This window comes from Lipomyces doorenjongii (assembly GCF_038497915.1).
Source record: "Lipomyces doorenjongii strain NRRL Y-27504 unplaced genomic scaffold V1508scaffold_111, whole genome shotgun sequence".
Taxonomy (NCBI): domain Eukaryota; kingdom Fungi; phylum Ascomycota; class Lipomycetes; order Lipomycetales; family Lipomycetaceae; genus Lipomyces; species Lipomyces doorenjongii.
This window is the reverse complement of record NW_027118178.1, coordinates 1-21,778: the sequence shown is the minus strand read 5'-3', so window position 1 is coordinate 21,778 and position 21,778 is coordinate 1. Positions and strand designations below refer to the sequence as shown.

Genomic DNA, 21,778 nt, shown 5'->3' with positions numbered 1-21,778 from the left:
AGCCCTATCAAATGAATTTCAGCGCTTTAAACTCGCAAAACTCTTGTAGCAAGCAGACTCAGTAATTGTCGACTGCCAACGTAGTTTTGCTTCTCGACGGAAACCAGAGTCAACCATCGTTAGTTGAAGCGTCTCAACTAAAGAAGGCTCCGGGTTTTTGCGAAAGCAGGTGTTCTATTTGGAAACAATTCAGCGACTTATCGCTGTTGCTATGCATAGTTTGTTTTGAAAGCAAATCTTCTTTTCTTTAATAACGACATCCTTAATGTCGACCTACGACAGACTTTGGCATCAAACCCAATATAAATATAGCTGCCTGAATAACTATTCAACCTATTTACTACAAACAATACATGAAACCAACTAATATCATAAACGTTAATACAGAAGCCAGAAGTAAAACTGACGCAAGAGGAACCAGCGCAACAAATAGGGAATAGCTGCCAGCTACAACACTCAAACCATCAAAGTAACTCAAGAAAATAAAGCCGCTATACGGCGCCAAACGCACAGTAAGAATTACACTAACACTAAACATATCATAAGGATCTGAAGCTCTCCCAATACAAACAACCTACGCCAACTGTGCTCGAATAGACAGAAAATGAGAATTTAGATGCCGTAACTTAAGTAAATAATTCATGCATCTCCCCGTCTTGAGTAATTCAACCAAACAAGTATTTTATGAAACCAATCGGCAATGTAAACCAACAACCAATGCATAGCAAAACCGTTCATGCTTCGCCAGCAATTAATCCACTTCCGAGCGGAGTGCTCTTAACATCTGGCCCCTTTCGTGTGGGTGACGGAGGTAGAGTGACTGCCATATCTGGCAAGGAAAGTGTAGAAGAAGTCGTCGAAGCCGAAGATGTCGCGCTGTCTGTCGGTTGTATGAATGACATCCCTAAATCATTCTGCTGCTGTTGTTGCCGCAAATGCAGTTGGTCCTGCGCAAAGCGAAACGACAGCCATGGCACTTTCATACAACGCGACACCAGTCGAGCCATCGTCTCCGATATCGGCAGATAGTGCGCACTTCGGCTCGTTCCAGCTAGCGATTTAAGCAGCTTTACCAGCTCTTCATGTTTATAGTGGGAATGACGAAGCTGCGAATGTGCGAGCAAGGGATGCAGTACCCGCAAAAAAGTGTGTCGGAGCGTCTCCGAATCATCGGGAAGATCGTGAAGTTCTCGAATGAAAACATCGGTAAGAACGCGCAAATCATTCGTGTAAAAATATTCGAAGGTAGACTCTGTTGTAAAAAGTTGATACAGCATCTTCAGAATAAGAAGTTGCAGACACGGCTCGCGTTCACGGTTGAGAAGAATGATGATATTCGTACCGAAAGTCTTGTAGGTGGGCCCTTTCTGCGCTAAGATAGTCACTACTCGATTCTCTAGCTGCTCATTATTTTTCCCCGAGGACGCAACATGATTTGCTAAAAGCATGTACTGTTCGTTCAGTACGAGGAGAATTCGAATGACGGAATAGCTGTAAGGATCATTGTCGTAGTCCTCGTTGTGCTCGACCGCCTGAAACAAATACTCCACGAAATCATCTGAAACAACCTCCATGTCAGAGTATTGTAATCGCTGAACACGACACATTTCATAAAGCAATTCCAGAAAGATCTGATGTAATCGCGGGCCATCATCTCGTCGATGCCATAGCACGTCAATAACTAACCGGCAGGCTTGCTCCTCTTCCATCATCTCAAATGTGTCCACATGGGCCCGCCCGTCTAGTAGCAGTATGACTCCTATAATAATCATCATCTGTAACGAACACGTGCCCTTTACAAGCGTCGTAATGAGTTTCCGTCGCACATGGCCTCTGTGTTTCACAAACACGGGACAGTCTATGAACTTATAACAGCACCGCATGAGATCCTCATCTGCGACCAAGTACTCATCCACATATAGTGCCGTGAACCGCAGAAACGATTTCACAGCCGACTCAATCAAACTGGACGAGTGCATTTGTCCCGATATCATATCATCCAACTCTATGTAAGTCGATTAGTCTCCATTGAGCATCACATTAATCACTGACACTCAGCCAGCACGCAATAATAACTCACCGGCCCAGAACTGTTCTTTGTTCTCTAGCTGATAGTCGACGAAATCCATAATGTGCTAATTCTACGTACTCTGACACCAAATATGCTGCAATACATATAAATGCAAGTTGTAACCCGGAGGTTTGTTCTAAGGATTACTAACGAATAGAAATGATTGTGTTGAAAAATACGCGCCTCTCGCGAATTCGGTTCGGTTTCGAAGAGTCGTATTTCTATGAGCCAATAGCGACTTGCATTTTAGTTCCCAGTGAGCTCTACACGGGTAATGTGCGAGTCCGGCCTGGAGGCTTTATGGCACGAGAGTGGGGAGGCAAAGAGAATAGAATTAGCACCGCCCATTATTAACGGCCGTTTGGCAGGAACGCTAAGCGGGTAGATGGAGCCACACCCCCACTGCAATTGTACCCTAACCACTACAGCAAACTACTCCGGTCAAGTGTGCGATCTTATATGTGATTTTGATCAAGGTGACTTCAGGGACGCGGCATTCTTGCTATCCTCTGATTGGCAGTTGCAGTTATAAGCGCTTAGTGCGTCATTTTGCTATAAGGAATATGTTCGAAATTTATTATATTAGTAACTTAAATTATTTGATGTTTATCTCAAAGCGTTGCCATCATCTGGTCCAAGCCCTCAGTATTCTTCCTCCGTTTTGGCACAATCCCCCGCCTTCTTTTGTTCATTTCCACTTTATTATTGATCTCGCCGAGTCGCTTTCCAGAATGTCCTGATCGATCGTCGCATGACAATACATATCCGTCGATGATAAAATGATGGCCATCGTTCTCCTTGGCGGCATCGTTCTCTTCCAAAGTTTTGTACCATCGGGCTGGTCTAGCAATGGAGACATCTAAGATAGTCTTGTGATCTAATTCCGAGACTTGATCCTTAACAATTTTCGCAATTTTCATGCATTTCCAATGTAATGCTGCCGGATAATTAACAGGCCACGCGCGCAGAGACATCCATCCCCCACCAGGTCGCGCATCATCTTCACCAACAAGTTTTCCTCGTACGAGTTGTCCCTTCCTGAACGACACAGGCATAAGATCTTGGTGGCATTCGACATATCTCAGACGACCTTTCACTCCCATAATCGCATTCATGCCTTCCTGGGTAACTCCTCGAAGTTCGCCGTTGACACCTCGAGAAATAATGATAAGAGCACGTAGCCACTGCCATCGCCCATCAAGTTTCATCGCCGAAGCGTAAGTTTTAAGAATTCGATCGTCCAATATCGGTGTATCTGTGGCAGCGCCAACTCTCAATTGCGTCGTACGCACTCCAAACTTCAGGCCAACTAGAGCTGGAATGTGAAGTAGAGAGAGCAGTCCGTCGCGCGTAACCGTGACAGATGTAACTTCGTAGATATCAACATATACAAGCCAATTCATGCATCCACCAATGTGATCCGCAAAATCATGAGGAAGTCCGGGACAGAGTTTGAGCCTTCTCACTGCTTGATACCCTTTGCTGCGGTTGGCTGGCTTAGAACTGTATTCTGACATCTCCCTTGGAAACCTTTCAACAAAGGTTCTATACACGCGAAGTGAATCTTTTCCCTGTCGAACGATTTCTTCCCAAATAACTTGGCCAACTGGAAGAAAGTGTACTCGCAACAAAACATCGGCTGTCAATGCAGTGCAATGATCCACTGCGATCTGCAACGTAATTTCTCTAAGGGACCTTAATTTCCCACCGTTATCCGTTTTTGCGGACAGAAACAGCCGCGAATTATAGTCTGTTGCACAATCAAACGTCTCCTCGCAAACGTCCATCCAGTGAAACTTCAGTGGCTTGTAACTCGTATCAACATGTAGCGCATCGTTGCTCCCAGCCAGTCGAACAGCCAGTGGATCCTTCTCTTTGTAGTAGTGTTGAGATTTCCAGTGGAATTTTGCTTTACTGTATCGCTGCTCGTTCGCTTCTCGATCGCCGACAGTTTTAGAGTCACGATAAGATCGAGTCCTGGGCCGCCGACACCTGGCTGTTAAATCTGAAAGTGTAATTGCATTTGTCGTTCCAAAAACCGGATCGGTCATGATCGTTGTGACGATGAGATTTCTCGACGTTGGCACTATAGTACTTGTCGTAGGAGAATTGGGACGTGTTATTACAAGCAGTTTACACTATCAGCATTAGTCGTGCGTCAATTTTGCCTCACGGGTAAATGCCGAAGCTGATAATGTTGATCGTGCATGTCGAAAGATATTTAATTCTCTCATATGTGGAGAATATGCGACCTAGAGCAGCGACGCGACGAGGCCGCGTTCACTGTTTCTAGCCCTAACCGCTTTCTGCGACGACCAAATTGAAAATGCTTTATAGCAGATCAGCGTTAATGGGTCCTAAGCAGTGGCTCCAGTGCTGATTAATAGCGCTAATTACTTCTCGCACACAGCCCAGTCAACGCAGTAAAACTGGTATTGGTAAGCAATTCGATTACATTTGTGACCAGTTTCAAATGTCCGCGGCAGCGGTGGAACTTCTTGTTACTCCGCGGCATTGTTCGGTTATGGCCGGCGACACTTGGATGGCTTCAGCCCCTGGCCTGAACACGACAAACTAAATAGGGTCGCCACTAATTAACATGAGTATAACATACAAAGACTCCGTACAGTCTTGTGGAACAAATTAAACCCATAATCGTTTAGAGAAATACGATTCGAATCATTCAGAATGAGTATATTGTAAATTGAAAAGATAGGTAGAGAACTATCCAGTAAAGATTGATCGACTATTTAGCCTCAGCCGATACCGGCCCGGAGCCGAACGTGGCTTCCGGGGGGCGACATCGCAACGCCAGGCAAAATTTTCTCTTTGTCTGCTTAGTTGTTCTGGGCTGTAATTTACGGCATCCTATAATTTCTCTCGCATATATTTAAAATCTATCTGTACCATCGGCCCCATATTAGCTAAATTAGCCCGTCTACCTCGATGAGCGAACATAGCAAATTCCCAACGTTGACTTTTAGTGACTCATTTCTCACGTTTTAGATATAGACCATTCTCGACTTCTGGCCTGAATTTCCATTTGTGTACTTTCCTCACTCAGCCCTTCTGCGGAAACCGGTTACTCAAATGCCTATGCTCAAAGATCCCTCAATCAAGTACAGGAAGTTTCCTTCCATGAACTTGCCAAACCGCCAATGGCCCTCGAAATCTCTCGACAAGGCGCCGAGATGGTTGGCCACTGATCTCCGCGATGGAAATCAGTCTCTTCCTGGTATGTATCCGCCAGCAGGCTAATTTGTCATTAAATAGTGCCTAATGCTAATTGGCGGTTTCGTCAGATCCAATGTCTGTGTTGGAAAAGGAATTGTACTTCGCCAAGCTTGTTGAGATCGGTTACAAAGAAATCGAGGTGGCCTTTCCTTCAGCCTCTCAGATTGACTTCGACTTCACCCGCAGCGTAGTGGCCAAGGCTCCTGATGACGTGTGGATCCAGGTTTTGTCGCCGTGCCGTGAAGAATTAATTCGGAGGACCATCGAGTCGCTCAAAGGCGCCAAGAAGGCCATTGTTCACCTATACCTAGCCACGTCCGAGTGTTTCCGGAGGATTGTTTTCGGCATGAGCGAGGACGAGAGTGTGGAACTCGCTGTACGCTGCACCAAGCTTGTGCGGTCTCTTACTAAGGATGATCCGTCGACTGCCGGAACCGAGTGGCAATACGAGTTCTCACCGGAGACTTTCTCAGACAGTTCTCCAGAGTTTGTTGTCAGAATTTGCGAGGCTGTCAAGGACGCCTGGGGACCCAGCGAGGACAGCAAGATTATCTTCAACCTTCCCGCGACTGTCGAGATGTCGACTCCTAACGTGTACGCCGACCAAATCGAATACTTCTGCACTAACATCTCTGAGAGAAATAAAATCTGCGTGTCTGTCCACCCACATAACGATCGAGGATGCGCCGTCGCCGCTTCTGAGCTTGCGCAATTGGCTGGCGCCGACAGAGTGGAAGGATGTTTGTTTGGTAATGGTGAGCGAACCGGCAATGTCGACTTAGTGACTCTCGCTCTCAACCTCTACACACAGGGTGTCAGCCCTAACGTCGATTTCTCTGATATCATGTCGGTCATCAAAGTCGTCGAGCAGTGTAATAAGATTCCTGTGCCCGATCGTGCGCCATATGGAGGTCAGCTCGTCGTCTCGGCCTTCTCCGGATCCCACCAGGATGCCATCAAGAAAGGTTTCAACGATCGCGAGGAGATTGTCAAGGCTGCAACCGACAGTGGCGAGATCTCTACCTCCGACGCAATAAAGTGGCAGCTTCCATACTTGCCGCTCGACCCGAAGGATATTGGCCGTACCTACGAAGCCGTCATCCGTGTCAACTCTCAAAGCGGAAAAGGCGGGGCGGCATGGATAATTCTCACCCAGCTGGGTTTGGATCTACCGCGTGGTCTCCAGATCGCATTCTCCAAGATAGTCCAACGCGAAGCCGAAGTTGTCGGTCGTGAGCTCAAGGGCTCCGAGATCGAGGCCTTATTCAGGAAAGAGTACATATCGAACGGTTTTGTCCTTAAGGAGTACGATATTGTCCGAGTGGACGAGCACTCTAGAAAATTTGTTGGTTCCGTGGAGTTCGATGGCCGTGAGATAAGGCTCTCAGGAGTTGGAAACGGTCCTATTTCAAGTTTCACCGACGCACTCTCGAACGGTTTTGGTGTCAAAGTCGAGGTCTGGGATTACAAGGAGCATGCCATCGGCCAGGGTTCGAACGTGCGTGCGTCTACATTCATTGAGATCAGAGTCGACGGCAAGGAGAAGCGCTGGGGTGTCGGTATCCATGAGGACGTTGTCCAGGCTTCCATTCTTTCCGTTCTTTCTTCGTTCGCAGCCTTCTTGTGATTTATTCAAGTCTGCTTGTGGACTTTGTAAAGCTCCTCTTTCCTTTTTAAATTTGGGTATACTTCCAATGGAGTGAGTGGATTGCGTGTTTGTTATTTTACTGTCTTATGTTTACGACTCCATATGAATTTGGATTGTGACAAAAATGGGGTATGTGCATTGATGGTTCTCTAAACTCATCACAATTGGCTAGGCTGGAATATGTATTTTAAGTTTTGAGTATGATAGATTTGTTTATCAAAAATGTGTTCAGCATCTCACAACATCATGAAGACTCCCAAGTCGTCCTTAAATAAACAATCTGCACCTTAACTTCTTATTACAAGTATTTTCCAACCTCGCGCGTTCGCGTTGACACCGCACCTGATTTCGCATTAAGCACTTTCCCGGACCACGTCACCGTGTCATCCAATCCTTTATTATTCAGTGTTGTCGTAGTCTCCTTTCCACTGTCCTTCGAATTTGGGTCACGGTTTGCTCTGATTTTCTCCATATATACTTTAAACGGATCTATGATAACGAGTACATCGCTTATGACAATATCCTTTAGTGGCCGGTCGCTGGCATCTGTTGGCGCATTCTCGAATTTGTCCAGCACATCAATACCGCCTATAACTTTACCAAATATTGTATGCTTTCTATCTAGCTGCGGCTTCGGCCTATATATTAAAAAGCTATACCAATGTTAGTCATACAATATTGTCCGAATAATACAGCATGAACGCACAATTGTGATGTATTGGTATTCTTGCCCTTGTTCGCCATTGCTAGCACACCCCGCGCATCATGCGAAAGCGGTGAATTAAATTCGTCTTCAAAAGGCTTCCCCCAGTAACTCTGGCCGCCTCTGCCAGTCCCTGTTGGATCGCCACCTTGTATCTACGTCACTAAAGTTATTTCTGCTCGCACCATAATAACTAATGCTGCATACCATAAAATGCTTGATATTTCGGTGAAACTTGACGTTCTTGTAGTATCCTTTCTCAGCTAACTTCACGAAATTGTACACTGTACGAGGAGCGTATTCTGTATTCAGCTCGACATTCAAGTTTCCGAGATTGGTCCGAATTTGCACATATCCCATCTCCTTCACACGCCGAGGTTTTAGTAAGTATTCCTCGTCTGTCAGGATCTGTCGCTCTGACTTGGTATATGGAGTTGAGGCTGTGGACGTTAAAGACATCGCTGCACGTCCATTAGTGCTCACAGACGCGTTGAAAGGTAGCGCTGCTCTCTTTGTCGAAGATAACGGGGAGGCAGAATCTGGAGCCGGACGTTTTAATGATTCTTCCTTCCTCGATGAAATCTTCGCATCTGCGGCCTTGACTATCGTAGAATCAGTCGCCACATTCATTGGGTCTTGCAAAGTGAGAATTTCCTTTCTTGAAAATTTCTCTCCACTAACGATATCCTGCCAATTTTTGGCTTTGATGTTAAGCAGTTCGACTGTTTCCCAGGAAAATACGTTCCCAGACGGCTTAATTGTGACAATATGAGTGTTCGGGGTAAAGACTTTAAATGTAACAGGATCAATGTAACGTCCTTCTTCATCTTTTTGAAAATTTAGAGATATCAAGTCGTCCATTATTATTTTCTCTCCTGTTACTGGATTCGTACCGAACTTGTCTAGCCATGTCTCAATTTGTCTATGAATCTTTCGCTTAGCTCTTCTAGTCCCAGTAGCTAGCAAAAATTCAATTATACTCACGTTTTATCAAAAATATTACCATGAACGTCACAAACCGCGGCTTCGAAAGGCTGCAGACTCAACGCACAGTAAGAGAATGGGAGGCGACGTGCTTGTTTCGAGTGATCTGCCTTGCGAGTAGAGATACCGCCGGCGCCGCTGTGTCTATCTGGGCCGCTCCATTCTGAATGTGTGATAAATAGCTTATCAGTATTTTTACCCATATTTTTAACTCCCTTAACGTTTATTTATAAACCTCTGGTCTCGATGGCGGCGAAATTGAAAGGAACCCACTAGCCGCATACTGTTCTTTGGCATCAGTGGCCAAGTAAGTTTTCCCCGCTAATATCTGAGCCGCACGCTAAGGATGGATCGAAGGTAAGTAGACCCGACATCGACACAGACAATGGCCGAACCGGCCCGGGCCGACAACGTGAGGTGGCTGCATCACCATCTGCATTCTATCTGCATTCTAGCCACCGTCGTCGGCAGTTACAGCTCGAGCGGAAACTATAGATAAGGATTTTTGGTGCTGATTATAGGAGGATTTTACAGGAGTCTCATAGATCTGATTTGGGTGTCGATTTGGTCTGTTCTTGAGGTAATAATTGTATGGGAGTCTTTGTCGATCCCACAATAAATGGAACCGCGTCCATAACGTACTTATTTACGCGACTGGCATGCTGCTGCTATACGCCTCAGATTAACACTACTCTTACAGGTCTAATGGCTCTTCAAACATATCTGCTCCCTTTGTCTGACGTTGGCGCGCCGATCCCAGTTGGCTCAGGGACATTCATCTCACTCCCGTCTCCCTATGAGAATTACGTTCTTCGCTTCGAGATTTCCTCGATATCTTTAATCTCTCGCGGTGGTACCTTGTGGTGTAATGTTCCACCTGACAACAAGACTGTGTTTGACAGAGAAAAATTTTATCCGCACAAGTTAGTCATATAAAGGTATATTGTCTAATGCACTAGCTGACTTGTAGCGCAGAATATGTCCTGGATTTCACGCCTTCTGCCATGTCGATATTACGATTTCGCGACCTGGAGCGTTTGCCTTTTACTTGACATACCTGCCAGTCAACACGTTTCTCGCACCATTGTCGACGACTAAGTCTGTCTCTGCACGCTACCATTTCACTGTCGCTCCGAGATTTGCCTTTGATAATGTTCCTTTGCCATTGGATGCTTTAAGTATACAGTCTGTAGTGTCGAAATGGCTTGGCCCATTCGATACGTGGGATGAGAAACTAGGCAAGATCAAGAGCAAGGGATACAATATGGTTCATTTCACGCCGTTGCAGCATCGTGGAGAAAGTAACTCGCCGTACTCGATCTATGACCAACTCGATTTCGACCCCGAGATTTTCAAGAACGGAGAAGAGGATATTGTTAAGTTAGTTGACACCATGCAGCACAAACATCGGCTACTTTCCATGACAGACGTTGTGTGGAACCATACAGCTAATAACTCGACTTGGCTGAGAGAACACCCCGAAGCGGGTTACAGCGTTAGGACGGCCCCTCACTTGCAGGCGGCTTATGAGCTTGACGATGCTCTGCTTGCTTTTTCGAGATCACTTCGATCCCTGGGCCTGCCCACAAATCTGAAATCAATTGATGACTTGCTGCAGATCATGGATGGAGTCAAAGTTCATGTATTAGGAGCGCTTAGGTTGTGGGAATTTTACGTTATCGATGTGAAGGCCGTTACCGAGAAGGTTGTAGAGGCATTTTATAGCCCAAATACGCGGGAAACACCTGTGCCAGATAGCCTATCGTTCGATGACTTGTGCACATTTGTCAAAGACAGTGCTGCTCGACGATTCAATCGATTGGGCGAGCGCTTTAGAAAGACTCTTGACCATTTGGCTTTTGCAGGAATTTTGAAATCGATCCTTGCCAAGGACGCCGACGAGGAGCGAGTTAGGTTGGAAACGGTCAAGATTATAGATGAGATTAATTTACCGCTATATAGAGAATATGATGACGATGCGGAGGAGATCTTAGAGCAGCTCTATAATCGAATCAAGTATATACGTCTGGACGATAATGGCCCAAAGGCTGGAGAAATTACTACGAAGTCGCCACTAGCTGACACGTACTTTACTCGGATCCAAGATAATGGTGAGACTATCGGATTGGCAAACAATGGATGGATTTGGAATGGAAATCCTATGGTCGACTTTGCCAGTGCGAATTCGAAAGCATATTTACGCCGTGAAGTTATCTCTTGGGGTGATTGCGTCAAACTGAGATATGGAAGGTCACCTGAAGACTCACCATATTTGTGGGAACACATGAGAAAATATACTGAGATGTGCGCAAAGTACTTTCACGCTTTCCGAATTGACAATTGTCACTCTACTCCGTTGCATGTGGGCGAGTACCTGTTGGATTGTGCACGCAAGGTTCGCTCAGATCTTTATGTTGTAGCCGAACTTTTCACAGGGTCTGAAGATATGGACAAACTCTTTGTCGAGCGTCTGGGAATCAACAGTCTTATCCGTGAAGCTATGCAGGCATGGTCGGTGTCTGAACTTTCGCGACTAGTCCATAGACATGGCGGTTATCCTGTTGGTAGCCTGACTGAGGCTCGTTTGTCAATGGACCAGGTAGTGCGATCTTCTCAGGTCCATGCACTGTTCATGGATTGTACGCATGACAATGAGACACCAGCGCAGAAGCGAACAGTCGAAGATACGCTTCCGAATGCGGCGTTGGTGGCAATGTGTGCTTGTGCGACAGGATCAGTATTGGGATATGACGAATGTTATCCACATCTGCTGGACATTGTTAACGAGAAGAGATTATATACATTTGACAACGGTCTTGGTGAGATCAAGAAGGTTCTGAACGATGTGCACGAACATACTGGAAAGAATGGAGCCGAAGAGATGCACGTTCACCATGAAGGCAACTTCATTACCGTGCACAGAGTGAATCAGCGCAGAGGAAAGGGGTGGTTTCTGATTGCTCACACGAAATTCGACGAAGGGCATAGTGGCCAAAGATGTAGGTTGACGGATTCGTTACTTGGTTTAGCAACTGATATCTAACGGGGGGTAGTGGGACCTGTGGTTCTCCAGGGCACATTCGCTAGGTCAGTTCTGTCATCGGCCTTAGTGAAGAAAGCCGAGTATAAACATTCCGACACATCTTTAAGTGGTATTCCCGTGGAAGTGGCGGATTTACAGCCGCCAAAGGTCACATTCGACTCGATGCGGAATCACACAGAAATCATTCTACCTGATTATTTCCCTCCCGGATCCATTGCGCTGATTCGTACTTGGATTCCAAGCGCTGAAGAGAGTGTTGATGATTTTGTGGCTTCAGGTGCTGTCGACGCGGTCCAAGGTCTAGACTTGATTGATCTCAACGTGATATTATATAGATGTGATGGTGAGGAGCGTGACTCCTCTGATGGTCGCGATGGGGTATATGTGGTTCCTAATTTCGGACCACTCGTGTATGCCGGTCTTCAGGGTTTCATGTCTCCCTTCAAGACAATTATTTCCACGAACGACCTTGCACATCCTCTTTGCGAGCACTTGCGTCAAGGACAATGGGCACTTGATTACGTACGTAATCGCCTTGACAAGTATTCTGACAAGTTTCCAAATATTAAACCGTTGGTGGAATGGTTCGACTCGCGGTTTAACGCAATTAGAAAAGTGCCATCATTCCTCCTCCCGCGGTATTTTGCGATGCTTTTGCAAACAGCTTATGAGGCTTGTCGTGCTCGTGCTATTGACCTTCTAGGAGCTGACTTCTCAGTTTCACATCACTTCCTTCAGAGTCTTTTGATGTGCTCAATTCAGATGGTCGGTCTGGTCAACAGTACTTCCTTATATCCAATGAAGCAGGTTCCCTGTATGGCTGCCGGACTACCTCACTTCAGCCGCGATTACATGCGCTGCTGGGGTCGTGATGTATTCATTTCTTTACGTGGTTTGTTGATCGTGCCTGGGCGTTACGATGAGGCGAAAGTGCATATTCTTGCATTCGCATCCACGTTGAAGCATGGTATGATTCCAAATTTGCTAGATGCTGGTCGTCGTCCGAGATACAACTCGCGAGATTCTGTCTGGTGGTTTCTGCAAAACATCCAAGATTATGTGACTCTGGTCCCTGGAGGAGAGACGATTTTGCATGAGCAGGTCAAGCGACGATTCCCCTTAGATGATACGTATGTCGAGCATGATGATTTAATCGCATACAGCTACTCAACCTCGCTGCTTGACATAATTCAGGAGATCTTCCAACGTCATGCTGATGGTCTCCACTTCCGCGAGCATAACGCCGGCGTTCAGCTAGATATGCAAATGAAGGACGAGGGCTTTAATATCGATGTTGCTGTCGACTGGGAGACAGGCCTCATATTTGGAGGTAATCAATGGAACTGTGGAACGTGGATGGATAAAATGGGGGAATCTGAACGCGCGGGAAACAAGGGCTATCCGGGAACTCCTCGTGATGGTGCTGCCATTGAGATATCTGGTATGCTCAAAAGTGCATTGAGATGGATAAATCAACTCCACGAGCAAGGAATTTACCCTTACGACTCTGTCACGATTTCCAGTGGCACAAAAAATGTCAAATTTAAGGATTGGGAGGCATTAGTTCAGGCTAACTTTGAGCGATGCTACTACGTGCCATTGGATCCTGCTATTGATGACCAGTTCGTGATAAACAAGTCATGTGTTAACAGGAGAGGAATCTACAAAGACTTGTTTAGGTCCGGAAAAGAGTATGAAGACTATGAGCTCCGGCCAAACTTTGCGGTTGCCATGACAGTTGCTCCAGAGCTGTTTGAACCTGAGAAAGCTATTGGCGCAATTGCGATTGCGGATACAACAATTCGAGGACCAATTGGTATGCTTACGTTGGATCCTTCTGATCTTAACTACCGCCCGTGAGAATGCATTTGTTAGTAGTATTAATAGTTGTACGCTATTGACATATCTAGGTACTACGTTAATTCAGAAGATTCAACGGATTTCAAGACGGCGAAAGGTCGCAACTATCACCAAGGTCCAGAGTGGGCATGGTGTACTGGATATTTTCTCCGTGCGTTCCTGTACTTTGATCTTCTTCGCAAGACCACTGACATTGAGCGGCTTGAAACGTTGCAACAGATTCACCTTCGACTTCAGGGTCATAGAAATTGGATCGAAGAGAGTTCGTGGGCTGGCATCGCAGAGCTTACAAACAAGAACGGTGAACTATGTAATGATTCATCCCCTACGCAGGCTTGGAGTGCAGCTACTCTGCTTGATCTTTACAAAGATGTTCAGCTTGCATTTAATATTGAGATTGATCATTGAATTCAGGGAGTTTTAATATCGCTGGAAGACAATTTGTCCGATTTGGTTATATTTTGACGGACAAGGACATAGCAAACACTTGTTTATAGATTGATTTCATTTAGCATAGTTTCAAAAATAATTGCGCTTTTTGAGTTATTAGATAAGGTTCAGTCTTCGGTGTAATCAGTGTTAGAACGGTTTCAGAATCAGGACGTGGAGACGTTATAAGCTATCTATTGATGAAAACCATGAGTCCAGAGTGTCAAAAGTATGAAAATCATTGATGTCTCATGGTGGCAAAAAATATGGAACTTCATTGAGCAATAGCATATGATAATACAATACGTCAGCTATTCGCCTTATGTTACGTGTTATGTCGCCGCTGGCATCCGATTTAGAAGAAGATGACGTGATCAGTAAGCGACCTATGAATATGGCCATTGCCCTAACCCACAGATTAGTAGCTGTGGCGACAAAAGTTGGCATCGGCTGGAATGCTTGTATATTTATATATTTTGACATACCTCGCTTCATACTCGTCAAGAGCAATTCTTTAAATATTCAAGCTGTCGGCATCTGCTTTGCATCGTATCGTTAGGATTCGTTCCTTCCCAACTGCATCTATATCCAGGAGATTTTCTGTGGAAGCAATGGCGGCCAAGTATCAGACCCAGGTTAAGGAGCTCGTGAGCGCGAACCGTGTCATGGTGTTCAGCAAATCGTATGTTATCTAGAGTGTATACGGTTAACTGTGTACTGCGGGATGTTAACGAAGAATAGGTGGTGCCCGTACGTCATCGTTTATCATGTAAGAGCTCATGGTGCAATATACTGACGTCGACGCTAGGTACTGCCGACAAGCTAAGCAGACATTGGACAATGAGGACGTGGAGCACACTGACCTAGAGCTCGACCAGATCGGTGCGTATGATATTATTTTTGTGTGTTTTATTTCTGCGATGCGCGACTAACGCACTGGTGTTGGCATTAGATGTCGGTGATGCTATCCAGAGCGCTATCTATGAGCTGACCTCTCAGCGAACTGTCCCTGCTATCTTCATTGGTGGCAATTTTGTCGGCGGTATGTGATGGTTGGAGATGTCGAAATTGTTGTTTCAGGACTCATGCAAGTCACAGGAAACTCCGATCTTCAAGCTCTCAAAAGAAATGGTCAGTTGAAGGCGCTCCTCCAGCAGGCGTTCCCATAGATGTATCTTGGGACAGTCATAGAATTAGTCTTTCCAATGTCAGCACGATATTGGAGTCATTTGCACAATTGTTGTAATAATTACTATACATTTTTGGTATAACTACTAGCTGCATGCGGACTAGAGAAGACCGAGATATCATATTTGCTTAATAAATGCTATATTTTCTTGTCGTACTTTCTAGACTGTACATGGCATCATTTCGCATCCAAGCAGAAGGCAACTGAGTCTGCAAACGCAACTCGCGCCTGCTCGCTGGCGGCTTGCGGTCCAGCCAGGTAATGAAGCATCAGTGCTTTGACAACACTTCTATCCGTCACTGTCCCCAGAATCTCTGAGTCTTTCATCTTTGGCGAATATGTGCAATTAAGCATGCCCGACTTATTCATAGTCATCATCAATTCACCGTTCTTTGGCACTGAGAGCTTGCGAGAGAACAGAGATCGAAGTTGATTGATACCGTCGCTAGTGTCGGCGTCGCCGATGATATTATGATGAGACTTGATGCTTGCCATAACAGACCGGACAAATCCGTCACGTAGATGTCCAAAGTCCGTGTTACGAACTGGTACGATCCGGAGAGCAAAACGGATGGGTTGCTGGAGTAGAGCATCGAAGATCTCCAGGCCTAACTTGTTGTCGAGAACGATTGACCGTGTATCGAGGTCGCTGGAAATACTTTCGACTGTTGTTAATATTTCGGGAACATCGTCTTTGGCAACGTAAATTCCGACTATGTAGAGTTAGCCCTCAGTCAATTTGTGTTCGTGTCGCCACTACTTACCAGCGTAGACGTGTAACTTCAAGAACGAGACTGTACGGACACCTAGGCCTAATAGCCAAAACTCAGTTCCGTCGATGGTGACTGACCGCATAAACGGATCAACTGAAGTATCAGGCTTCCATGCTTCGTTTGGAAATAGTGTCTTGAACCTAGGGTCTACTGCAATTCGGTATTCCTGTTCGATCCGTCTTTGGGATACAGTCCACTTGTAGTATGCTATTGGTCCGATTACGCAGAATATTGTTGAGATAGAGATCTTCGATTTCAAGCGAGGCGATCCAAAATTGTGCCCAAATGTGCACGACGATGAGCTGCTTCTGGAACTGGAGAATAAGGCGCGTTGGACCTCAACTCCGCGAACAGTCCTCGAGACTACACGACCACGTGCTGGAGCAGCCAGCCGGAAGCGGACGAAACACGGACCGAAATTCATCATATATTTAATGATCAATTGCCCAGAGTATCGACTTATGAATGTACCAAGGCGCTTCCTCCGTCGTTTTCACGATGATTGGGAGTTCGAGGAGGAGCTATTATGTGACTGGTTCACAGAACCTACCGAATGAGATGCGAGTACTCCTCTTGTGTCTACTTGCTCGGTAATAGATTATAAATGCCAAGTTAATGACGGCAAGCAGTGTAACATATCTATAAAACCCTTATGAATTTTTCCGTGCTCTATATACAAAGTTTCAAGTACAAAACTACGCTGACTCGGCATCATCATCTCCAGATAACTGCTTTTTCCGACCCTCCAGCGTCAAGTATAGACTTGTCGATGTGCTGCTCAGTGTGTTGGCCAGTCCAGCACCTCTCAAAACCTCCAATACACCCAAGAGCCCGCTTCGGAGCTGATCCAATGTCCCAAAATTCTTGACCACGCCGACTTCTTCTCTGTCTAACAGCCGCTCATCTAGCCAAGCACCGAGAAGTAGCAGCCTTCCGCCACTCTTCTCGACAACGTCAACCACGCTCTTCAACTTCTGGGGATCGACATCATCGAATGATACGACAGCCGTGGGACCGGCCAATAGGTCCTTCAATGGATGTCTCACCCCTCTGTACATCTGCTGTGCCTCCCAACTTGCAGGATCTGGATGAGAGCTATTCCGCAAAGCGACATTAAATAAATTGACTCTCAATACCGTGAACGTGACCCCGATTTTTTTAAATTGATTTCGAATCTGTAGCGAGTCGCTCTTCAATAAATTGTTATGCTGGACAAACACCATCAATGGCCGGTTCCTAATAATGTATGCATACCGGTCGATTAGAAACGTTTTGCGGGAATCTAACGGTTTTACTGTGTTGCGAACGAAAGCTGCGGCATTGGAAGTAGACTCGGAGACATTGTTGGCGAGTTGTGCGTAAGCTCGTAGACTGCGTAATATGCTCAACGGAATAGCCTGCGGTACTGCCAGCTGGCTTAGACGCGGAAACCTTCGAATTAATAAACGCAGCATTCTTGCGTGTTGTCAGTCAACTGTGACGGATAATCGCAGCAGGGAAAAAATTCAACATTGCAATTAGGAGGCACTCGGATGGAACGTTAGGGTTAGGTCACACTTGTCGAATATCAAGCGACTTTTCCCACCCAATCATATAATGAGCTGGATACTTTATTTATTCATCCATAAACAGTAGAACGCAATATTTATAAATTGTTCAATAGGTTTGACAAGTTTGACCGAGAGTGATCCTTTGGATGGCGTATCTGAGTTACAAACCCTTAAGATCCAGACGACTTTCATAGCCCTAACCCAACTTCGAATTTTAAACGGTGCTACTTGGTTCGAAGAGTTGTGAAGCTTGTCAATTGGTATCTATTTTTCGCAGATCTTCGTAAGGAGCACATTTGTGCCTGAAGTTACTGCTTGCGTATGACCAAAAATGGTTTCTCCGCTTACACCTTACCTGCGGACATTGACAGAAGCCAAGGCTACACTCAGCGAAACGGAACTGCGGCTATGTTTCCATATCCTGTTCACAACCGACGTGCCTCAAGTGCAATCTGCTGCGTTTCTTACAGCATTAAGAACTCATGGGTTTGACCGGGACCCGATGATCATTGCTGCAGCTGTTGAAGCCATGCGCGAGTTTGCGCTGACGGTTGAGGTGCCTGACAATGAATACATTGACGTAGTCGGCACTGGCGGTGATGGAAAGAACACGTTCAACGTTTCTACCACAGCTGGTTTGGTTACAGCTGGTATGGGCTTACGAATTTGCAAGGTATCCTGGTACTTTTATTCATTGTTCGGTTAATGGGTCATATCTAACGAGTGCAGCACGGAAACCGAGCGTCGACATCTTCGTCCGGCGCAGCAGACGTATTAATGTCTCTCGGCGCATCAATACAGTCGGTGACGCCATTCACAATTGCCCAAGTCCTCAATGAGTCCCCTTTCTGCTTCTTGTTCGCCCCTGTGTATCATCCCATCATGGCCAAAGTCGCACATATCCGAAAGGGCCTCGGATTCCCGACCATCTTTAACGTCCTAGGTCCGCTACTGAACCCTGCGCCAATTTCTGCTAGAGTTATTGGTGTTAATGCCCCGGAATTAGGTGAGATTTTCGCGAAGACTATCATATTGCTGGACAAGAAAGCGGGTCGAATGAGTTCATGTATGATCGTTTGGGGTGAAGAGGGACTGGACGAGATTTCGCCCGCCGGGCGAACGCGGACGTGGAGGGTCTATCCTGGTGCTGACAAGGTTGTGGAGGGAACTATTGAGCCTGGTGATTTTGGTCTACCGCGACATGAGCTAGACACTGTGGCATCGGGCACACCGCAGGAAAATTCGGAGACCGTCAAGAAGTTGGTGAATAATGAGCTGGACGAACGTCACCCGATTTTGGACTATGTCTTGATGAACGCAGCCGCGCTGGCTGTCGTAAGTGGAAAGACGGATTCCTGGAAGCACGGTGTTCAGCTCGCGCGGGCAAGTATCACCAGTGGAGGGGCGAAGAAGGCTTTGGAGGATTTTGTGAACGCGACGACGAAGGCAAAGAGCAGTATAGAAGCATCCACAGTAGCCTCATGATAGCCTCAGAGAAACATCAGAGAAGCCACAAAAGTAGATAGACATAAAGTGTATGGATTATTGTGTCCGCTGTAATATACTATTTCTGATTAGTGCATTGGGCGAGCACGCATGTATGGGACATAACAGATACAAAGACACAATTTGGACTCACGCCTTAACAGGCATCACAGGGCCCTCAACGTATTCTTTTCAAGTTTTATGTACGACGATTTAAGGATGATATTATAATACGACGTAGACCGTATGATCTAAAATGAACTCAAATGTTGAACAAAATCTTGACTCTCTCAGTAAGCTACAAACACTCGCCACCACAATGGCCCTGGAAGGCACTTCCCAACTTGCAACAAAGCCAAGCAAGAGCAAGGAATTTTCCAAAAATTCCCTACGCATCCGAAGACACGTAGGAGCGGTCAAGGTTAAAGTTTTCAACCAGCAAATACACAATCTCGGACGAATCCTCACTGATATGCGTAATGCCCTAGCATAAGGATGGTGAAAAAATCCGGGTGTAAGGGAAGGCCGGCAATTTATAGTTGCCCCTGGCTGTGGCCCAGCTCCTGGCGCTATTGGCGCAAGATCATAGTAAACCCTAAGAATGAGTTAAGATGTAGGGTTTTGTGTGTGCTGTGCGCACCGGTGATTGGATACTTGTGCGTGTGGCGCAGCAAGTCGCAACTCCTATTCTACCTTGACATCAACTCTGTTTAACAGGAAGCCGTAACTAGAGACGAGCGGCGAGCACCACTAGTCATTAGGCATTACAAATACTGTAGTACAGCGAATTTCGCTTCCGAGCGTGGATCAAATAGAAGAGATTGACGCTACTTCTAGTCTGATGAAACAAATAAACAATCACGCTATAGCCGATATAATATATCCCTCTCCAAACCCAAGATGCCACAACTCGTCTGCATTCATATTTCATCTATCTAAGCAGTTCGAACTACACTGTCGACTGCTTTGGCAAAGTAGTCGATATTGTTTGAGTTTAGACCGGCCATGGAAATTCGGCCGTTGCTAGTTAGGTAGACATGGTACTCCTTTGTGATCTTGCCGACTTGGGCAGGAGTGAGACCAGTGAACGAGAACATGCCGATCTGGTCGATAATGTGGTTCCACGTTCCTGGCGTTCCCAGTTCAACAAGCTTGTCATACAACGCTTTTCGCATCTCCTGGATGCGGCCTGACATTCTCTTCAAATCCTCGGTCCATTCCTCGAACAATGTTGGATCATTGAGGACCTTGGCGACGATACGAGCTCCGTAAGCTGGCGGATTGGAGATCTCGGAGCGCTGAAGGACAGCAAGCTGAGACTTAACGGCAGTCGAGATTTCCTTAGTGGCAGAGATAACGTGCAGAGCGCCTGCACGCTCGCCATAGAGACCAAAATTCTTTGCGAAGGATTGGCAGACTAGAAGCTCAACGCCTTTAGAAAGGAAGTACCTGACGGCCCAGGCGTCGCGGTCAAGGTCACCAGAAGCAAAGCCCTGATAAGCGCAGTCAAAGAATGGGAATAAATTCTTGCGGATGATCACATCTGCGATCTGCTTCCACTGATCCTGAGTAGGGTCGACACCAGTTGGGTTGTGGGCGCAGGCGTGAAGGAGAATGATGGAGCCAGGCTCCGCGAACTCGAGCGCACTGAGGAAACCGTTGATATCGAGGCCGAGAGTCTTGGGATCGAAGTACGGATATTCTCTCACGGCGATGCCGACATTAGCGAATATCTGCTTGTGATTTGGCCAGGTTGGGCTGGAGATGTAGACCGTTGTAGGGCCGACTGAAGTGGTAGGAGGGTGTCTCGAGAGGAAGAGCGCACCAAGGTGATTGGCACCAGTGCCGGATATTGTCTGAACAGACGCAACCTGCAATTGATTAGCAAAATTGCCACAGATCGAAGGAACGCAACGAATTGGACAACGAGTGACATCATACCAGGTCGTTCTTGATGGGGTCGGCGGTAGCACCGAGTACTAGTCTCGCTGAGGAAACGGTGAAATCAGGCAAACCAGTAATGGGAAGGTACTCGTGATCGAGGGTTGGATCGTCCTTGAGGATAGCGTCAACCTTCTTGACAACAGGCAGGACCCACGGCTTACCGGAGTTGTCACGATAAGCGCCGACAGATACGTCGACCTTCTGGGACGAAGGATCAGCCTTGTAGGCGGCGAGAACACCAAAGAGCGCGTCTGGAGGGGCAACAGTGACGTTGAAGACAGATGACGAAAGTGCTGAGGGAGACATGGTGGAGAGTTTGTGGACGGGCGTGCACTGACACAAAATAATAAAGAAAAAGAGTGGTAAAAATCGGAAGGAGTGTAGTCGAGTTAATATGCCACCGGGCGGTGTGGGGGTGGTAAAAGGGGATGGTTTCGGGACAATTACTCCAGAGATGTGGGAAGCGGAGTCATCGGGTGAGCAAAATGTAGACCGAGCGGCGGCCTACCACAGCTCACACAGCACGTGCTCGGTTACTTGCTCCGTCTGCTCCCGGCTGTGGAATCAATTTCCCGGGATATCTGCAGACGATTAGCGAATATATACAATCACTAATCCGGAAATATTGAGACGTTCTTCTCTACTGTTTAACGTATCCGCTTTAGCACTGCAAAGGGCAAAAGTGTCGATTACCCCGCATAGGGAGAAATCTTCACCCAGCGACCCGTTCGCCCCACGGTGTCCGTTCGTCCCGATGACTTTCACTATGAAACGTTTTTAGCCGGATCTCCGAGCGCTTATCAATGCTGTCAACCGCACCATCATGTGACATGCTATTCAATAGCTTATTAAGCTGTCCTTTCGT

At 46.4% G+C, this 21,778-nt stretch overlaps 10 protein-coding genes across 10 annotated transcripts; 4 read left to right on the top strand and 6 right to left on the bottom strand.

Annotated features, from left to right (window-relative positions):
- Nucleotides 1–303: 303 nt before the first annotated feature.
- V1508DRAFT_427106 (uncharacterized protein) lies at nucleotides 304–2,411 on the bottom strand. The gene is made up of 2 exons (XM_066941642.1): nucleotides 2,081–2,411; nucleotides 304–2,005 (listed from the first exon to the last, which is right to left on the bottom strand). Exons 1-2 carry the CDS (start codon nucleotides 2,127–2,129, stop codon nucleotides 735–737), a joined length of 1,320 nt encoding a protein of 439 aa, XP_066792666.1. The 5' UTR covers nucleotides 2,130–2,411; the 3' UTR covers nucleotides 304–734.
- A 271-nt stretch (nucleotides 2,412–2,682) lies between these two features.
- Nucleotides 2,683–4,280, bottom strand: V1508DRAFT_406865 (uncharacterized protein; the record flags this gene model as incomplete). Its single annotated transcript, XM_066938807.1, has 2 exons — nucleotides 2,683–4,209; nucleotides 4,245–4,280. 2 exons carry the CDS (start codon nucleotides 4,278–4,280, stop codon nucleotides 2,683–2,685), a joined length of 1,563 nt encoding a protein of 520 aa, XP_066792665.1.
- A 419-nt stretch (nucleotides 4,281–4,699) lies between these two features.
- On the top strand, nucleotides 4,700–7,423 carry V1508DRAFT_464689 (uncharacterized protein). Its single transcript, XM_066942905.1, has 2 exons — nucleotides 4,700–5,306; nucleotides 5,374–7,423. The coding sequence occupies exons 1-2, from the start codon at nucleotides 5,162–5,164 to the stop codon at nucleotides 6,930–6,932; spliced, it is 1,704 nt and encodes a 567-aa protein (XP_066792664.1). The 5' UTR covers nucleotides 4,700–5,161; the 3' UTR covers nucleotides 6,933–7,423.
- On the bottom strand, nucleotides 7,155–8,921 carry V1508DRAFT_427102 (cyclophilin-like domain-containing protein). Its single transcript, XM_066941641.1, has 4 exons — nucleotides 8,641–8,921; nucleotides 7,864–8,578; nucleotides 7,660–7,811; nucleotides 7,155–7,606 (listed from the first exon to the last, which is right to left on the bottom strand). Exons 1-4 carry the CDS (start codon nucleotides 8,841–8,843, stop codon nucleotides 7,252–7,254), a joined length of 1,425 nt encoding a protein of 474 aa, XP_066792663.1. The 5' UTR covers nucleotides 8,844–8,921; the 3' UTR covers nucleotides 7,155–7,251.
- A 57-nt stretch (nucleotides 8,922–8,978) lies between these two features.
- V1508DRAFT_442418 (glucanotransferase domain of glycogen debranching enzyme-domain-containing protein) lies at nucleotides 8,979–14,433 on the top strand. Its single transcript, XM_066942334.1, has 5 exons — nucleotides 8,979–9,220; nucleotides 9,341–9,563; nucleotides 9,616–11,639; nucleotides 11,694–13,539; nucleotides 13,594–14,433. The coding sequence occupies exons 2-5, from the start codon at nucleotides 9,346–9,348 to the stop codon at nucleotides 13,949–13,951; spliced, it is 4,446 nt and encodes a 1,481-aa protein (XP_066792662.1). The 5' UTR covers nucleotides 8,979–9,220; nucleotides 9,341–9,345; the 3' UTR covers nucleotides 13,952–14,433.
- V1508DRAFT_427095 (thioredoxin-like protein) lies at nucleotides 14,434–15,317 on the top strand. Its single transcript, XM_066941640.1, has 5 exons — nucleotides 14,434–14,654; nucleotides 14,714–14,722; nucleotides 14,781–14,854; nucleotides 14,925–15,014; nucleotides 15,071–15,317. The coding sequence occupies exons 1-5, from the start codon at nucleotides 14,584–14,586 to the stop codon at nucleotides 15,139–15,141; spliced, it is 315 nt and encodes a 104-aa protein (XP_066792661.1). The 5' UTR covers nucleotides 14,434–14,583; the 3' UTR covers nucleotides 15,142–15,317.
- Nucleotides 15,181–16,495, bottom strand: V1508DRAFT_33606 (chalcone-flavanone isomerase-domain-containing protein). The gene is made up of 2 exons (XM_066936657.1): nucleotides 15,926–16,495; nucleotides 15,181–15,874 (listed from the first exon to the last, which is right to left on the bottom strand). The coding sequence occupies exons 1-2, from the start codon at nucleotides 16,359–16,361 to the stop codon at nucleotides 15,339–15,341; spliced, it is 972 nt and encodes a 323-aa protein (XP_066792660.1). The 5' UTR covers nucleotides 16,362–16,495; the 3' UTR covers nucleotides 15,181–15,338.
- Nucleotides 16,496–16,629: 134 nt separating this feature from the next.
- On the bottom strand, nucleotides 16,630–17,388 carry V1508DRAFT_435513 (mitochondrial 54S ribosomal protein uL10m; the record flags this gene model as incomplete). Its single annotated transcript, XM_066942071.1, has 1 exon — nucleotides 16,630–17,388. One exon carries the CDS (start codon nucleotides 17,386–17,388, stop codon nucleotides 16,630–16,632), a length of 759 nt encoding a protein of 252 aa, XP_066792659.1.
- A 353-nt stretch (nucleotides 17,389–17,741) lies between these two features.
- V1508DRAFT_427091 (glycosyl transferase family, a/b domain-containing protein) lies at nucleotides 17,742–19,071 on the top strand. Its single transcript, XM_066941639.1, has 2 exons — nucleotides 17,742–18,157; nucleotides 18,214–19,071. Exons 1-2 carry the CDS (start codon nucleotides 17,816–17,818, stop codon nucleotides 18,967–18,969), a joined length of 1,098 nt encoding a protein of 365 aa, XP_066792658.1. The 5' UTR covers nucleotides 17,742–17,815; the 3' UTR covers nucleotides 18,970–19,071.
- Nucleotides 19,072–19,793: 722 nt separating this feature from the next.
- On the bottom strand, nucleotides 19,794–21,348 carry V1508DRAFT_33462 (pyridoxal phosphate-dependent transferase). The gene is made up of 2 exons (XM_066936654.1): nucleotides 20,911–21,348; nucleotides 19,794–20,840 (listed from the first exon to the last, which is right to left on the bottom strand). Exons 1-2 carry the CDS (start codon nucleotides 21,217–21,219, stop codon nucleotides 19,905–19,907), a joined length of 1,245 nt encoding a protein of 414 aa, XP_066792657.1. The 5' UTR covers nucleotides 21,220–21,348; the 3' UTR covers nucleotides 19,794–19,904.
- Between the last annotated feature and the right edge of the window lie 430 nt (nucleotides 21,349–21,778).

Coding starts and splice junctions, on each gene's coding strand:
- V1508DRAFT_427106 (XM_066941642.1), bottom strand. CDS start 2,129: ATGGATTTCGTCGACTATCAGCTAGAGAACAAAGAACAGTTCTGGGCC. Junction 2,006..2,080: donor CAAAGAACAGTTCTGGGCCG/GTGAGTTATTAT, acceptor CGACTTACATAG/AGTTGGATGATATGATATCG.
- V1508DRAFT_464689 (XM_066942905.1), top strand. CDS start 5,162: ATGCCTATGCTCAAAGATCCCTCAATCAAGTACAGGAAGTTTCCTTCC. Junction 5,307..5,373: donor TGGAAATCAGTCTCTTCCTG/GTATGTATCCGC, acceptor CGGTTTCGTCAG/ATCCAATGTCTGTGTTGGAA.
- V1508DRAFT_427102 (XM_066941641.1), bottom strand. CDS start 8,843: ATGGGTAAAAATACTGATAAGCTATTTATCACACATTCAGAATGGAGC. Junction 8,579..8,640: donor GGTAATATTTTTGATAAAAC/GTGAGTATAATT, acceptor AAAGATTCATAG/ACAAATTGAGACATGGCTAG. Junction 7,607..7,659: donor AATACCAATACATCACAATT/GTGCGTTCATGC, acceptor ACATTGGTATAG/CTTTTTAATATATAGGCCGA.
- V1508DRAFT_442418 (XM_066942334.1), top strand. CDS start 9,346: ATGGCTCTTCAAACATATCTGCTCCCTTTGTCTGACGTTGGCGCGCCG. Junction 9,564..9,615: donor GAAAAATTTTATCCGCACAA/GTTAGTCATATA, acceptor CTTGTAGCGCAG/AATATGTCCTGGATTTCACG. Junction 11,640..11,693: donor AGGGCATAGTGGCCAAAGAT/GTAGGTTGACGG, acceptor AACGGGGGGTAG/TGGGACCTGTGGTTCTCCAG.
- V1508DRAFT_427095 (XM_066941640.1), top strand. CDS start 14,584: ATGGCGGCCAAGTATCAGACCCAGGTTAAGGAGCTCGTGAGCGCGAAC. Junction 14,855..14,924: donor CCTAGAGCTCGACCAGATCG/GTGCGTATGATA, acceptor TGTTGGCATTAG/ATGTCGGTGATGCTATCCAG. Junction 15,015..15,070: donor TGGTGGCAATTTTGTCGGCG/GTATGTGATGGT, acceptor TGCAAGTCACAG/GAAACTCCGATCTTCAAGCT.
- V1508DRAFT_33606 (XM_066936657.1), bottom strand. CDS start 16,361: ATGATGAATTTCGGTCCGTGTTTCGTCCGCTTCCGGCTGGCTGCTCCA. Junction 15,875..15,925: donor GAAGTTACACGTCTACGCTG/GTAAGTAGTGGC, acceptor AACTCTACATAG/TCGGAATTTACGTTGCCAAA.
- V1508DRAFT_427091 (XM_066941639.1), top strand. CDS start 17,816: ATGGTTTCTCCGCTTACACCTTACCTGCGGACATTGACAGAAGCCAAG. Junction 18,158..18,213: donor TGGGCTTACGAATTTGCAAG/GTATCCTGGTAC, acceptor TAACGAGTGCAG/CACGGAAACCGAGCGTCGAC.
- V1508DRAFT_33462 (XM_066936654.1), bottom strand. CDS start 21,219: ATGTCTCCCTCAGCACTTTCGTCATCTGTCTTCAACGTCACTGTTGCC. Junction 20,841..20,910: donor ACCCCATCAAGAACGACCTG/GTATGATGTCAC, acceptor AATCAATTGCAG/GTTGCGTCTGTTCAGACAAT.